General features: G+C 35.4%; 2 protein-coding genes across 2 annotated transcripts in view; one reads left to right on the top strand and one right to left on the bottom strand.

Annotated features, from left to right (window-relative positions):
• Positions 1-13,734, top strand: part of elof1 (elongation factor 1) — a 515,825-nt gene that overhangs the window by 264,238 nt on the left and 237,853 nt on the right. The window lies entirely within an intron of this gene.
• LOC111191035 (Na(+)/H(+) exchange regulatory cofactor NHE-RF2) overlaps positions 1-13,734 on the bottom strand; it is a 95,052-nt gene that overhangs the window by 11,135 nt on the left and 70,183 nt on the right. The window contains exons 3-4 of the mRNA XM_022664991.2: positions 12,936-13,136; positions 685-838 (exon numbers count right to left, since the gene is read on the bottom strand). Coding sequence (XP_022520712.2) covers positions 685-838; positions 12,936-13,136 — 355 coding nt within the window. The remainder of the gene's footprint in view (positions 1-684; positions 839-12,935; positions 13,137-13,734) is intronic.

Raw genomic sequence — 13,734 nt, 5'->3', positions numbered from 1 at the left:
TACCACTTTAAAATAAGACTACCTTTATAAAGGGTTTATAAATGGTTTTCAATTAGTTTATTAATGGTTAGTAATTAGGTTGTAAATACCTTAAAATCATTAATAATCAGTTATAACACATATATAACATATATAACAATGACCTGTTGTTTGCCAAATAGTGAACCCACAGCCATCTATATTGTTGCCCTTTCTAATTATGTGTTATAACTGATTATTAATGATTTTGAAGGTATTTACATCCTAATTAGTAACCATTAATAAACTAATTGTAAACCATTTATAAACCCTTTGGTGGTACAGCAGATTTTTCTATACTTCCTATTACAAATACAACTATAATTTTCAATAGCATTTCTTATCAAACATGAAAGCTTTTTATCTAATGACTGAATAGAAATACTCAAGATTTAGATTTAGTAATGTCAGGCAGACTTTTGATTAAAATCCTGGCTTGTTAAGCAGTTAAACCCCTATAATGACACTCATCTCATTGTTTTAGGAAAAATAAGTTGCCAACAGATATTTTTCTTACAGTTTCGTTATCTACAACTATTTAAATAAATGCATTAATTAATAAAAAATGATTTTTTTTTGGTCTAAAACTTTACTACTGCTATTCTTTCTCTGCTCTTTGTTCTGAGCTGGTGCTAAACTCTATAGTGCAGTAGGGCAGTAGTGTACCTTTGACGTGGCCGCTGGTCGGGACGATGCCCAGCTTTTTAAAATGCTCGTCTGTGTCGGGATCCACCACCAGCAAACGCGTCTCATCCCCACCTCGCTTAATAAACGCCACCACCTCAGCATGCCTCATACCTTCAATATTCACTCCATTCACCTACAGAGAGAGAGAGAGAGAGAGAGAGAGAGAGAGAGAGGGAGAGACAGTGAGAGAGAGAGAGAGTGAGAGAGACAGTGAGAGAGAGAGAGACAGTGAGAGAGAGAGAGAGAGAGAGAGAGCGAGAGAGACAGTGTGAGAGAGAGAGAGAGAGAGAGAGAGAGACAGTGAGAGAGACAGTGAGAGAGAGAGAGAGAGAGAGACAGTGAGAGAGACAGTGAGAGAGACAGTGAGAGAGAGAGAGAGAGAGAGACAGTGAGAGAGAGAGAGACAGTGAGAGAGACAGTGAGAGAGACAGTGAGAGAGAGAGAGAGACAGTGAGAGAGACAGTGAGAGAGACAGTGAGAGAGAGAGAGAGACAGTGAGAGAGACAGTGAGAGAGAGAGAGAGAGAGAGACAGTGAGAGAGAGACAGTGAGAGAGAGTGAGAGAGACAGTGAGAGAGAGAGAGACAGTGAGAGAGAGAGAGAGACAGTGAGAGAGACAGTGAGAGAGAGACAGTGAGAGAGAGAGAGAGAGAGTGAGAGAGAGAGTGATTACAGGGTAAAATCTACAGCTCTTTATTCCTCTTTATCTCTGTATCATTAACTGCAATCAAGCTAAGGCGACACACCACTCACACCATTATAGTCCTCATTAACCTCATATAAGTCCAAAGACGAGAAGATTATACTCCACATTTCAGTTATCTACACTTTACACACAATTATCTGAACTTTCTACTCCTCACATTTTAATAAAAACAGCCTCGTTACTCCTATTTCATTTCAGCTCGTTTTCATTTCGGTTTCTCATCGTTCAATAAAACCCCTATCCAGATAAATCTCTCCATCCAGATAGAGTGAATCTGATTGTGATTGGATGTAGAGAAGTATAAACATATACCATTCCGACTCCCTATTGGTTTATACTGTGATCCATCATACCTGCACACTTCCCCTCTCCCACCCCCAAACACACACTCCATTAAGAACATAGCAGACGTATGTAGTCTAGTATGAAGATGATCCGTGTAGAGACTCTAGAGAACTCCAGATAAACTCCAGTCCAACTAAACTTCTTTAATATATTTATATTGTTCTGTATGTAAAATATATTCATTTTCATAAAGTGATCACTTCAGTTTCTGAATCAGCTTCTCTGATTTTGCTATTTATAGGTTTATGTTTCAGTAAAATGAACACTGTTGTTTTATTCTATAAACTACAGACAACATTTCTCCCAAATTCCAAATAAAATAATGTCATTTAGAGCATTTATTTGCAGAAAATGAGAAATGGCTAAAATAACAAAAAATAGATGCAGAAAAGCTTTCAGACCTCAAATAATGCAAAGAATACAAATTCATATTCATAAAGTTTTAAGAGTTCAGAAATCAATATTTGGTGGAATAACCCTGTTTTTCCTCCACCAGTCTTACAGACTGCTTTTGGATAACTTTATGCTGCTTTACTCCTGGTGCAAAAATTCAAGCAGTTCAGTTTGGTGGTTTGATGGCTTTTGATCATCCATCATCCTCTTGATTATATTCCAGAGGTTTTCAATTTGGTAAAATAAAAGAAACCATTTTTAAGTGCTCTCAATCCCAAATGGCTTTCAATGTGTTTTAGGGAGGGGTGTGGTGCACTATAGGACTTAATGTCATTTTTTCCCTGTTTTAAATTACTTTTACTTTTATACTTTAAGTAGTTTTGAAAGCAGTACTTTTAATTTTTATACACTTTAAACTTAAAGCTTGAGTTGATCCTTGAGTTCAACTTCTACAGAAGTACTTTATTATACCCTACTATCTATACTTATCTATACTAATAACCTACAGAGTAATGAATGTGATCAGGATTCTGCCACCAGGTGGCGTCCCAGCTTGCTTGCTTATATATGTTCTCCTGAGTGTGGCAGTTGAGTTGAGAGAGAGAGAGAGAGAGAGAGAGAGTATGGAAATAGGAATAGGCTGTTTACAGTATTTTCTGTTAAACTGTTTTTAAAACCGCTTTTTTTAAAACGATTAAACAGCTTATAAAACTTTGGGGGATGTTCAGGGATAACCATAAAGCGTCTGTGACAGAGAGGCAGATGTTTCTGTATTGAATCGGCCTCCCAAACCTCTCTGTTTTGTTCTTTTTAGAGTCTTTGGCCAAAATCTGAGTGTTTTTTTCCTCCTTTTCGCCCTCATTCGTCCCTCTTTTCTCTTTTAGTCGCTTAGCAACCTGTTTGGCGGCGGGATCGGGTTCACCGGATGGAAGCGGGGAGAGGAGAGAGAGGAACGGAATTAGATCTGAAAATCTAATCTGGAAAAAACACCTCCACCTCCACCCCGAGACCCTCAAAACTACATGATGTTCTATATATTTTTTATATATTTTACCAATGTAGCAATTTATTTTACTTTCTAAGAAGTTACATGATGCATTGCACTTTAAGTGAACTACTGTAACAGTTGTTTTTAACATACTTTGCTAAAAAATATACAAAATGTTCTATATATTTTTTATATATTTTACCAATGCAGCAATTTATTTTACTTTCTAAAAAGTTACATGATACATTGCACTTTAAGTGAACTACTGTAACAGCTGTTTTTAACATACTTTGCTAAAAAATATACAAAATGTTCTATATATTTTTTATATATTTTACCAATGTAGCAATTTATTTTACTTTCTAAAAAGTTACATGATACATTGCACTTTAAGTGAACTACTGTAACAGCTGTTTTTAACATACTTTGCTAAAATATAAATATAAAAAAGTATATTTTGAAATAAGTATTTTAGAAGTATATTGACATCTATTAAACAAAAAGTGTACTTCATGGTAGTCTATTTATTTAAAATACACTATATTGTATATACACACTTTTTAAAAAGTATGATCAAAATTTACTTTGAAACATTTGATAAAAGCATGATATTAATGTATTTTTAATATATTTTAGGTAAGTACATAAATCTCAATATGTTTTAAGTACAAATAAGTATATATTTTTTCATCAGGGACACCTCTTTTGCAGCAAGGCCCTGAAGGACACTTCATTTTAATAATAGGAGCATGCATAAAAATGAATTCTGGCTCATTTACAGTCTTTTATATATTTTTTTCTGTTAAATAATAAGCACTGCCCCCAGTCACATAAACAAATTGATGAAATAAATAATAATAAAATGCATTCTAAAAAAAACATAAAGGTGCAATCAAAAGGGAAGAGTTACTTTTAGTAGCATTAAAACATGTTTACGCACTTTTATCGTATAGTACACAGTAATATAATCAGCATTTTTGAATATGGTGAATGATATTATACCCTAAAATATTGTGCCACATCCCCCAGCCCTAATTATCACATCAGGTAATACTCCCGAGGCTTTATCCTGTATACAGGACGTTTTCAGCAGGGCTGGAAAAGACCTGAGGGCAGGTAGCAGCACACGGCCATCAAATATTGATAGTGAGGCTGCTGTTGTGGCAATAGTGCAGGTTTCAGGTGACGGTGCCCTGGGGGAGGGGAGGAGGGTGAAAGGGGTGAAACCTGTGTGTGAGTTTGAGTGTGTTTTCTTCATATAAATAGATTAAAAAAAAACATATTTGACATCATCATCATCGCTTTCCAAAAAAAAAAAAAATGTACCGTACAAGTCAAAAGTTTGGATACATTTGGATTCATTCAGTGTGCTTTTTATCTTTTTATGACTTTTTAAATGATAAATTTAACCCCTAAACAATGGAAGATCAAAAATGAAAATAAATAAACAAATAAAAATTTAAGTAAATCATTCAAAAAAATAATATGGTGATTAAAATGCAAAAAAATAATTATAATTGATACACACACATATATAAAAAAATCTTACTAATTTGTTATTTATGGGATTCTTTATTAACATTGTTTAACTTTTCTTTTGATTCATTCATGTATTTACATAACTATTTATTTCTGCATTCATTTATTTCCCAATTTATTTATTTCTGCTTTTTCTTGTGCTTACACGATAATGAAGAGGGTGTGTTTTTCACGCACAGGCTTATCAATCAAGCCCAGAGATAGAGGAGCTGATATGAGTAGAAAATAATAACCCAATAAATAATCTCTTTATAACTCCATAAATAATCTTTTTAATAATCCAATAAATAATCTTCCACGTTACCAAAGTTACTACCAAAGGAGCAAGACATGTACAATCAATCTAGGGTAGCTGACATCGATCAACCAATAGGAATGCTAAGACACCGTGACATCGTGACATCGTGTACCTGTATATATTTAATATAGTCCTCAATAATAAATGTACAATGTAAAAAATAAAAAAAGAAAGAAATAGATTGAAAGAGGAGGTGTGACCAAACTTTTGAAGATAAAGTCTGGTCTAAAGCTGATTAAATCACCTCCTGAAGTTGTTTAATTAATTCGATTTGTATCCGTATTTAAATATGTTTTATTGTGTGTTCACACTTGTTCTAAGGTGTAAATGAGGTGCAGTGCTATCTCTATTGTAGTCATGTTTCTTATGTCATGTCAAAATGATGTATTATTTTTACTGCAGATGTGTGATGGGTCTACAAACTACATGGATTAATCATCACACAGTTACCTCAGGTGTTACATAAACTAGACTTACTCATAACCTTCCTGAGCCCCACAGTTTATCTACAGTTTAATACTGTTTCATACTGTTATTTGTAAAAAAAAATGGACAAAAAGCACAAACACAAAATGAAGTCTCTGCTGCTGTAGTTCTCGTTCAGGAGTACTCTGTCAGTATAGATAAAATAAGAGAGCACTTAAAAATGATGAGTTTCTTTGATTTTACCAAATTAAAAAGCTCTGGAATATAATCAAGAGGAAGATGGATGATCACAAACCATCAAACCACCAAACTGAACTGCTTTTTATTTTTCACCAGGAGTAAAGCAGAATAAAATTATCCAAAAGCAGTGTGTAAGACTGGTGGAGGAGAACATGATGCCAAGATGCATGAAAACTGTGATTAAAAACCAGGGTTATTCCACCAAATATTGATTTCTGAACTCTTAAAACTTTATGAATATGAACTTGTTTTCTTTGCATTATTTGAAGTCTGAAAGCTCTGCATCTTTTTTGTTATTTCAGACATTTCTCATTTGTCTGTAGTTTATAGAATAAAACAACAGTGTTAATTTTACTCAGACATAAACCTATAAATAGCAAAATCAGAGAAACTGATTCAGAAACTGAAGTGATCTCTTCATTTTTTTTCCAGAGCTGTATTCAAGTATATATTTGATATTACAGTATACAACGTGAGGCTACTGGATCAGGCAAGTACGCAGTTTCAAAATGATAATGATGTTTTTCTTCATTTGTTAGATACTGTTTGTACATTTGCCTCGTGGCTCCAGTGTGTCCCTGACTGACTAAATAATGTGGGAATTTGGTGTTTCCACTAAATGATTTCTTTAAAATCTAGCTGCATAGAGGAAATTTAAAACTAACGGCCTGAATAAAGTTAAGTGGTGTAATAAAGGAAACAGGCGGTCTGAGAGAGAGAGAGGGACTGTAGGAGCTGGAGAGGAGGATTGGTGAAAGGAAGAAGGCTGAGCTGAAGGGAAAGCTTCCTCAGCTCAATGTTACCAGATCCGCCTCTAAAAGCCATAAGCCTGCTTTAACTACCTCTGATTAGACTGAGAGAATCCTGACCGAGGGCCTCGTTCACTAAAAACCTGCAGAAAAAACATCCCATCCTGAAAAACCTTATAAAAGCAGCCGCTAGTCCTGCAGACTGCTTCTACAAACATTCGTGAATATTAAATATTCCACAGCCAACTGTCAGTGATATTATAACACTGTGGAAGAGACTGGGGACGACAGTGACTTCCAACAATTTCCCACTATTCATGAAAATCTGATTACTGTGCTCAAATTCAGCTTTCTCTATCAGATTTCTTAAGCTTTTTGGATTTCTAGGCTTTAAAAATCTGTTCTAAGAATTCAGAAAAGCAGTATACATGCCCTGAGAAACCTAACTGCTGAGAATTTGGACTATGTTGTTTACATGTGATGAGAAAACCAGTTACTGAGCTAAACTACACTTTTCTTTTTTTGATTAAGATTGATTAATTGCTGAGAAATCTGGTTACTGCGCTTAAATTCAGTTCTTTATCTTATTTTTAATTGCATTTTTAGGCTTTAATTCAATTTAAGAATTCAGAAAAGAAGAATAAATGCCTTAAGAAAATCTAATTAATGTGAATGCGGACTATGTTGTTTACATGTGCTGAGAAGTCTTATTACTGTGCAAAAAACAAGTTTACTTTATCAGATTTCTTTTTATTTGGTGTTTAATCTGACTAAGAATTTGGAAACTAAGAAATTATTTTGAGAAATCTGATTACTGAGCTAAAATACACTTTCTGTGTCATATTTATTAATTGCTGAGAAATCTGATTACTGAGCTAAACTCCAGTTTACTTGATCAGATTTCTTAATTGGATTTTTAGGATATAGGCTTTAATTCCATTTAAGAATTCAGAAACGTATAGATAGAGTATAAATGCCCTGAGAAATCTAATTACTGAGAATGTGAAGTGTGTTGTTTACATGTGCTGAGAAATCTGTTTACTGAGCTAAAATCCAGTTTACTATATCAGATTTATTAATTCCGGAGAAATCTGATTACTGAGCTAAAATCCAGTTTACTTTATCAGATTTATTAATTGCACTTCTAGGCTTTTATCTGATCAAGAATTTGGAGTATGACATTTACATGTGCTGAGAATTTGGACTTTTTAAATTCCAGCTCTCATCAGATTCTTAGTTGTATTTCTAGGCCTTAAATCTGATCTAAGAAACTGAGCTTTTGCCTACTGTTTACATGCACTTTAATAATCAGATAACTGCAGAAATCGGATTACTGAGTGCATGTAAACACACTTTGTGTGAAATTCTGTAATCCTGTAAAAGCTGGATTTCAAGTACTATTCAAATATGACATTTTTCTATGTAGATTGTGCAGCTCTATTCTGCAGATATCTGCACACACTTGCAGGTTCTCTCTTGTCTCTGGCAGGTAGGATGAGCTCATCAGCGTGTCGGAGGTGATGTGTGACGGGTGGATGAGGAGCAGTGAGAGAGTAAGATGATTATCAGATGTAATGAATGGCTCTTTGTTCCTCCGCTTCTTTCTTAAGCACACTCTCTCAGATACGATACGAGACACTGATCATCTCCCTCTCTGAGATCAAGTGAAGATGACACTGGTGTCAGTCGAGTCGTCAGGTCCGTGTCGTCTCTCTCTCTCGTCTCTCGCTCTAATTCTCTCTTTCACACTCTCTTACAGTCTATTCACTCTTCAGTAACTGAGGAAAAGAGAGTGAGAACTACTTTCCAGGAAAGATAGACAGATCTGCTGTGAGGATTTGATTGGATTCAGCAACAAAAGCCTTTGTTAAGTAAGGATATTGGATGATGATCACAATCTTAACTCATCCCCATATCTCTAACTTATCCAAGAAGTATAGGATGGAGCACTATCATTCCAATGATCACAGATAACTGGTATTATTATTGTCCTAAGTACGCTCTATTTTATGAAAAAAAAAAAAATCTACATTGATTGATAAAGAAGATGCTCCCTTTTCTCCTACTCCTGTGTCTACCAGTTATCTCCTAGCTCCGGACTCCATTGACCAGAATGCATCACACACCTACATCACTCATTCCCTCCCTCACATGACTGATCGCATGACACCTTCCAGACAATCACAATCACCTGAGTATTAATTTCACCTGTTCACCTTATTATAATAAATACGCCTGCACTTCACTCACTCCCCACCGAGTATTAGATCTGGATCCGTCTTTCTATATAAAGTGTTTATATTTCTGTGTTATTGTTTATTCTATGTTTGACCCATATATGCCTCGCCATTATTTTCAATCTGGCCTGTCTCACCATTCTTGGGATGTTCTCCGACCTTTGTGTTTGTTTTCTGGTTTTGACCTTGCCTGTATTTGACTACAATTTTGGATTACTCTTATTTAATAAAGCCCATGACAAATACACATATATTGTATGTTTTATTTTTCTTATTAAATGTAAAATGTAAAAAGCTTTTAAACTTGTCAAGGTGGGAAGAAAATAAGTGAAATTGTGCTACTCATACACCCACTAAACTATTAGCATAACTGATATGCATTACTGATATTACTGAGGAAAAGATCTGTTGGAGGATATTAAATAGGTACAGTAGCCATTCAGTCACCCAATCACAGCTAACCCGATTTAAATAAAAAGTAGTACAGTTTGATAGACACGGTCAAGATGGCAGGAACTTACTTTCTGAAAAGAAACCCGGGACAGGACATGAAATACGGACATGTCCCGGGAAATACAGACGTTTGGTCACCCTACTCAACAAGATAGGAGTGAACAAATAAATGAATGAATGAACTTATACTTATATAGTGCCTTTTTTCCTTTTTTACCATATAAGGAAGCACTTAAAATCCTTAAATTCTCCCAAAAATTGTCAGTGCACCTCATAATCCAGTGCTCCTTATGTATGAATTTACTAGGTATTAGGTATTAAGGAGCAGTAAAGCCACTCTGCTGAAGTACAGGGGTATACAAGATTTTCAGTTTAGTTCTCCAGCACCAAGACTGTAGTAGCATTAGCATTAGCCACTAGTCGTGCTAAGCACTAGCTCTTTTGCCGTTCAGTGGTAAGTATTTTCGATCTGTAGTCTTCTGCTAACCCTGACTATCACTGTTGGAGCAGTATTAGCATTACTCGTTAACTGCGCTAAGCGCTAGTGGTTAGCTGCTAATGCTAATGCTCCAACCTTAGTGCTGGAAAAATTCGGATATTCTAAGCTTACTGTAAATAAAACAGAAGTGCTTCACTCACCCAAATAAATGATTTCTGGAGAGAAATCTGTGTAGATTAACATCCAGTACTCGTTTCACTTTAAAAGAAACTGTTTATTTTTTTTTAGAATTACAGTTTTATTTACTTAGCTTAGCTTTACTTAACTGTTTCTTACTAGTGTCACAAAATGCAACTTTTTATCCGGTGCACATTAGGTATGAAAATAGACCAGAAAATAGACATTCATTGAAAGTGCACCATATAATCCGGTGTCCCTAAATGTCGGAAAAATACAGTTTCCAATTTTTCTGGGCAATTTGGAGTCCTCTGGAGAAAACCCACGCAAATACGAGGAAAACATGGAAACATCACCCAGGTAGGGACTTGAACCCAGGACCCTAGTTCTGGGAAACAAATATATTAACCACTAAGCCACTGTGCCACCCAGGAGCAGGTTAGTCCCCATGCTAACAGCCAGCTTTGTCAGGGTTGGAGTCAAGATGCTAACAGACCCAGCAGTGGGAGGATGGAGGCATAGCTGAATTTCAAGCACTGTTTTTGGTCTGAGATGCTGCAGCTCCAGTTCAACATCTGGCATAAATTTGGCATCTTTTAGCAGAACAGCTGATGAATGTGTGTGCGGGTCGAGGTCCAGCCTAACGTGATGGAGAGTGAGTGTGTGAGTGTGTGAGGACTGAGCTGCACATTAAACTGCCTACCCTGAAGGATCTGAATCCAATTAAAGTGAAAAGTGTGTGTGTGAGTGTGTACTATAGTGTGTGTGTGTGTGTGCTCTAGTCAGATGGAGTGTGGAGTAAGTGTGTGTATAAGTGATTAGGCATGTGTGTGAATTAGTGAGTGTGTGTAGGTGTGTGTGAGATGTGTGAATGTAGGAGGATATGAAGTGTGTAAAATGTGCAGCTGAAAGCTCCATTCTGTAGATCAGGAATTAAAGATGAGCTTCTAAAAAAGACAAAGAGGGACCTTAATATTTCTGTTATTAGAACAGATCACAAACCCAACACACAACCAACACAGAGAATCATGGGAAAGCAAATTGGAATCTACACTTAGCCATGGTACAAGTGTTTTTACCATGGCAACAGGTTAATCGAAGGAGGTAAATCGAATTAATCTGATGAATTGAATTTGTGTTTGAATTCTAGGGCTGCAACTTATGACTATTTTAGTAGTCGACTAATCTGTCGATTATTTAATCGATTAGTCAATTAGTCTCGATTATTTTTTTTTTCATGCTCTTCCCTCTATTTGTATTTCCTACTGGTGAGGACAGCTAAACATTTAGGCATTTATGTTTTAATAGTTTGACACACTTATATTAAACTAAAAATAACAAAGTATATCACAGAAAACGTTCACACAGGCTGGATGATATTTTTAGGTGATTCTAGAATACTTCTTTTAATTTTTTACTTTTTTTTCAAGGAGATATCTCCCTATGAGCTAGCGCTGAGTCCCACGTATCTTGTTTTAACATGGTAAACACACAGACTACAGTATATAATGTACTTGCATCTGAACAGTGAAAGAGCTAGCGCTTAGCGCGGTTAGCGGCTAATGTTAAAACTGCTCCAGCAGTGCTAGCCGGGGTTAGCAGCAGGCTACAGGCCAGTAATACTCAATTCTAAATGGTGAAAGAGCAAAAGCTTAGTGCGGTTAGCAGCTAATGCTAATAACAGCTAATAATAATAAAGTAAAACTCCTGTATAACGCTGTAATTCAGTGGAGTGTCGACTAATCTAGTAGTCGAATAATCTGTCGATTATTTAATCGATTAGTCAATTAGTCTCGATTATTTTTTGTCATGCTCTTCCCTCTATTTGTATTTCCTACTGGTGAGGACAGCTAAACATTTAGGCATTTATGTTTTAATAGTTTGACACACCTATATTAAACAAAAAATTACAAAGTATAGTATAGAAAACGTTCACACAGGCTGGATGTTATTTTTAGGTGATTCTAGAATACTTCTTTTAATTTTTTATATCTCCCTGTATTAACTGTTTGTCTAAGAAAATAAAGGATTTTTTGGAAAGTCTATAGTTACTATAACATATAACTTAATTTTAATGGGGTATCTCCCTAACACTTATCCAGCTAACGTTAGTTTATCTAACGTTAGTAACGTTAATTAAGTAATTTTAGCTTTGTTGCAGTAATTTAACTCTAAACGGGTAATATAGAAATCAGAGTTTAAACTGTACAGCATTAGTAAAGACAGACTGTAGAGTATAGTGTGGAGTTAAATGTGTTTAATCTTTGTGTTTAATGAACACAGCGCTGATATTACACTGTATAATTGTCTTTCACGCGCTGCAAGTCCCTCCCACACTGAAACCTCATTGGCCAACTAAGTATAAGGAGAGGCCAATCAGAATGCTCTCTCTCTCTCTCACTAGGTGTGTCTTCCTATCTGGCCCTTTTTTTTCTCTCGCTCCATCACACATTAGCTACGCGTCAACAGTAAAATTCTGCGTCGACAATTTATGCCGACTATTCGTTGCAGCCCTATTTAATTCATTTTTTTTATTGAGATAATAGAGATTGTACATCTTTACACACAGAAGCTGCCAGAATAACCAGACTAATGAACAGTTTCTACCCAGAGGCTTTTGAACAAACTGTGAGACTGTGTCACAATTGACCCCCACACCTTTTCATTTCCAACAATTTATTTATATTTATTATAAACTGCTGCTATGGTAAATATTTTAAGTCACTTTAAATACATATACATATTTTATTGGATTAATTTGCCTATACGCTTTTTACGAGTTTTTATGTTATTTTATTGTGTTTTTTTATTGTTTTATTACTGTAAAGTGATTATCTCATTGGGGTGAGCCTCACCCCAAGCATTTTAATGCACGTATGTCTTGACATGATGTGCAAACGACTAATAAACTTGAAACTTGAAATCTGTAAAGAATTTTTGTATGTTGCAGTGATTTTTATATTTTACCCTTTTCCTTAACAGAAACACAAGCAGGATATGTTTTCATATGTTTAATAAAGTTTTTATGTAAGAACTAAAAATGTGTGTGATGAGATCAAAATAAATCAAATCAAATAAAATGTATTTATACAGTGTTTTTTACAACTGATGTTGTCGCAAAGCAGGAGAGAGAATCAGGCAAAACACTGAACATACTACATACTGCACACTGTCTGTGAAATCTCGAAATTCTAATGTTAAAAACGGATAAAGGAGCCGGTTTTATAACAGGGTTTCTCACCTCTATCAGTCTGTCCTGTGGTCTGAGGCCGGCGCGGTCGGCCGGAGAGCCGGGGTCCAGAGAGCGGATGTACTGACCCGGTCTGGATTTCTCGCTGTGCAGGTTAAAGCCGTATCCCGCCTCGGCCCGAACCAGGTGACAGAGCCTGGGGGTCAGATCAGACGCTTCAGCTGGAGAGGACTGAACCACCGCCTGAGCTTCCTGCCAGAAACAAAGACACACAGAGACATACAGGTAAGATTTACAATAGAGTGGATCAGTTCTAGGACTGTGTTTTTGATTGGTCGATTAGTCAGCGATTATTTCTGCGATTATATATTTAAAAAAAATGATAGAAACATAAGATTTAACCCTCCTGTTATGTTTCGGGTCAATTTGACCCATTATAAAGTTTGAATATTTGAAAATAGTTAAAAGTACTTTTTTTCAGTATGAAACTTCTTCTGCTTGCCTTAATTATTGTAATCAGCATATAATATAAAAATGGTTCATCTCACATATTTGCAACCAGCTTCTGCAAAAACTAAAACTAAAACCAAAATTGCAATGTTATCTTGCAATGTTATGTAAAAATATTGTTTTATATTTTGGGATTTTAAAAGTAATAAAGTAATGAAACATTAAAAAAAGTTGGAACATGTTTTTTTTTATGAGAAACGAGTGAATTATCCTAATTGAAGCATTACCTGTTAGAGGTAAGAAACAGCATTGCACTAAATATTGATAAAATAATTAGTAATGGAGTTAGTAAAAAAATATTAACACTGTTTGATTTTTTGGGGTTTCAGATCATCTTTTG

This window comes from Astyanax mexicanus, chromosome 19, assembly GCF_023375975.1.
Source record: "Astyanax mexicanus isolate ESR-SI-001 chromosome 19, AstMex3_surface, whole genome shotgun sequence".
NCBI lineage: Eukaryota > Metazoa > Chordata > Actinopteri > Characiformes > Acestrorhamphidae > Astyanax > Astyanax mexicanus.
The sequence above is the reverse complement of the archived record's forward strand: the minus strand, read 5'-3'. Positions and strand labels throughout refer to the sequence as shown.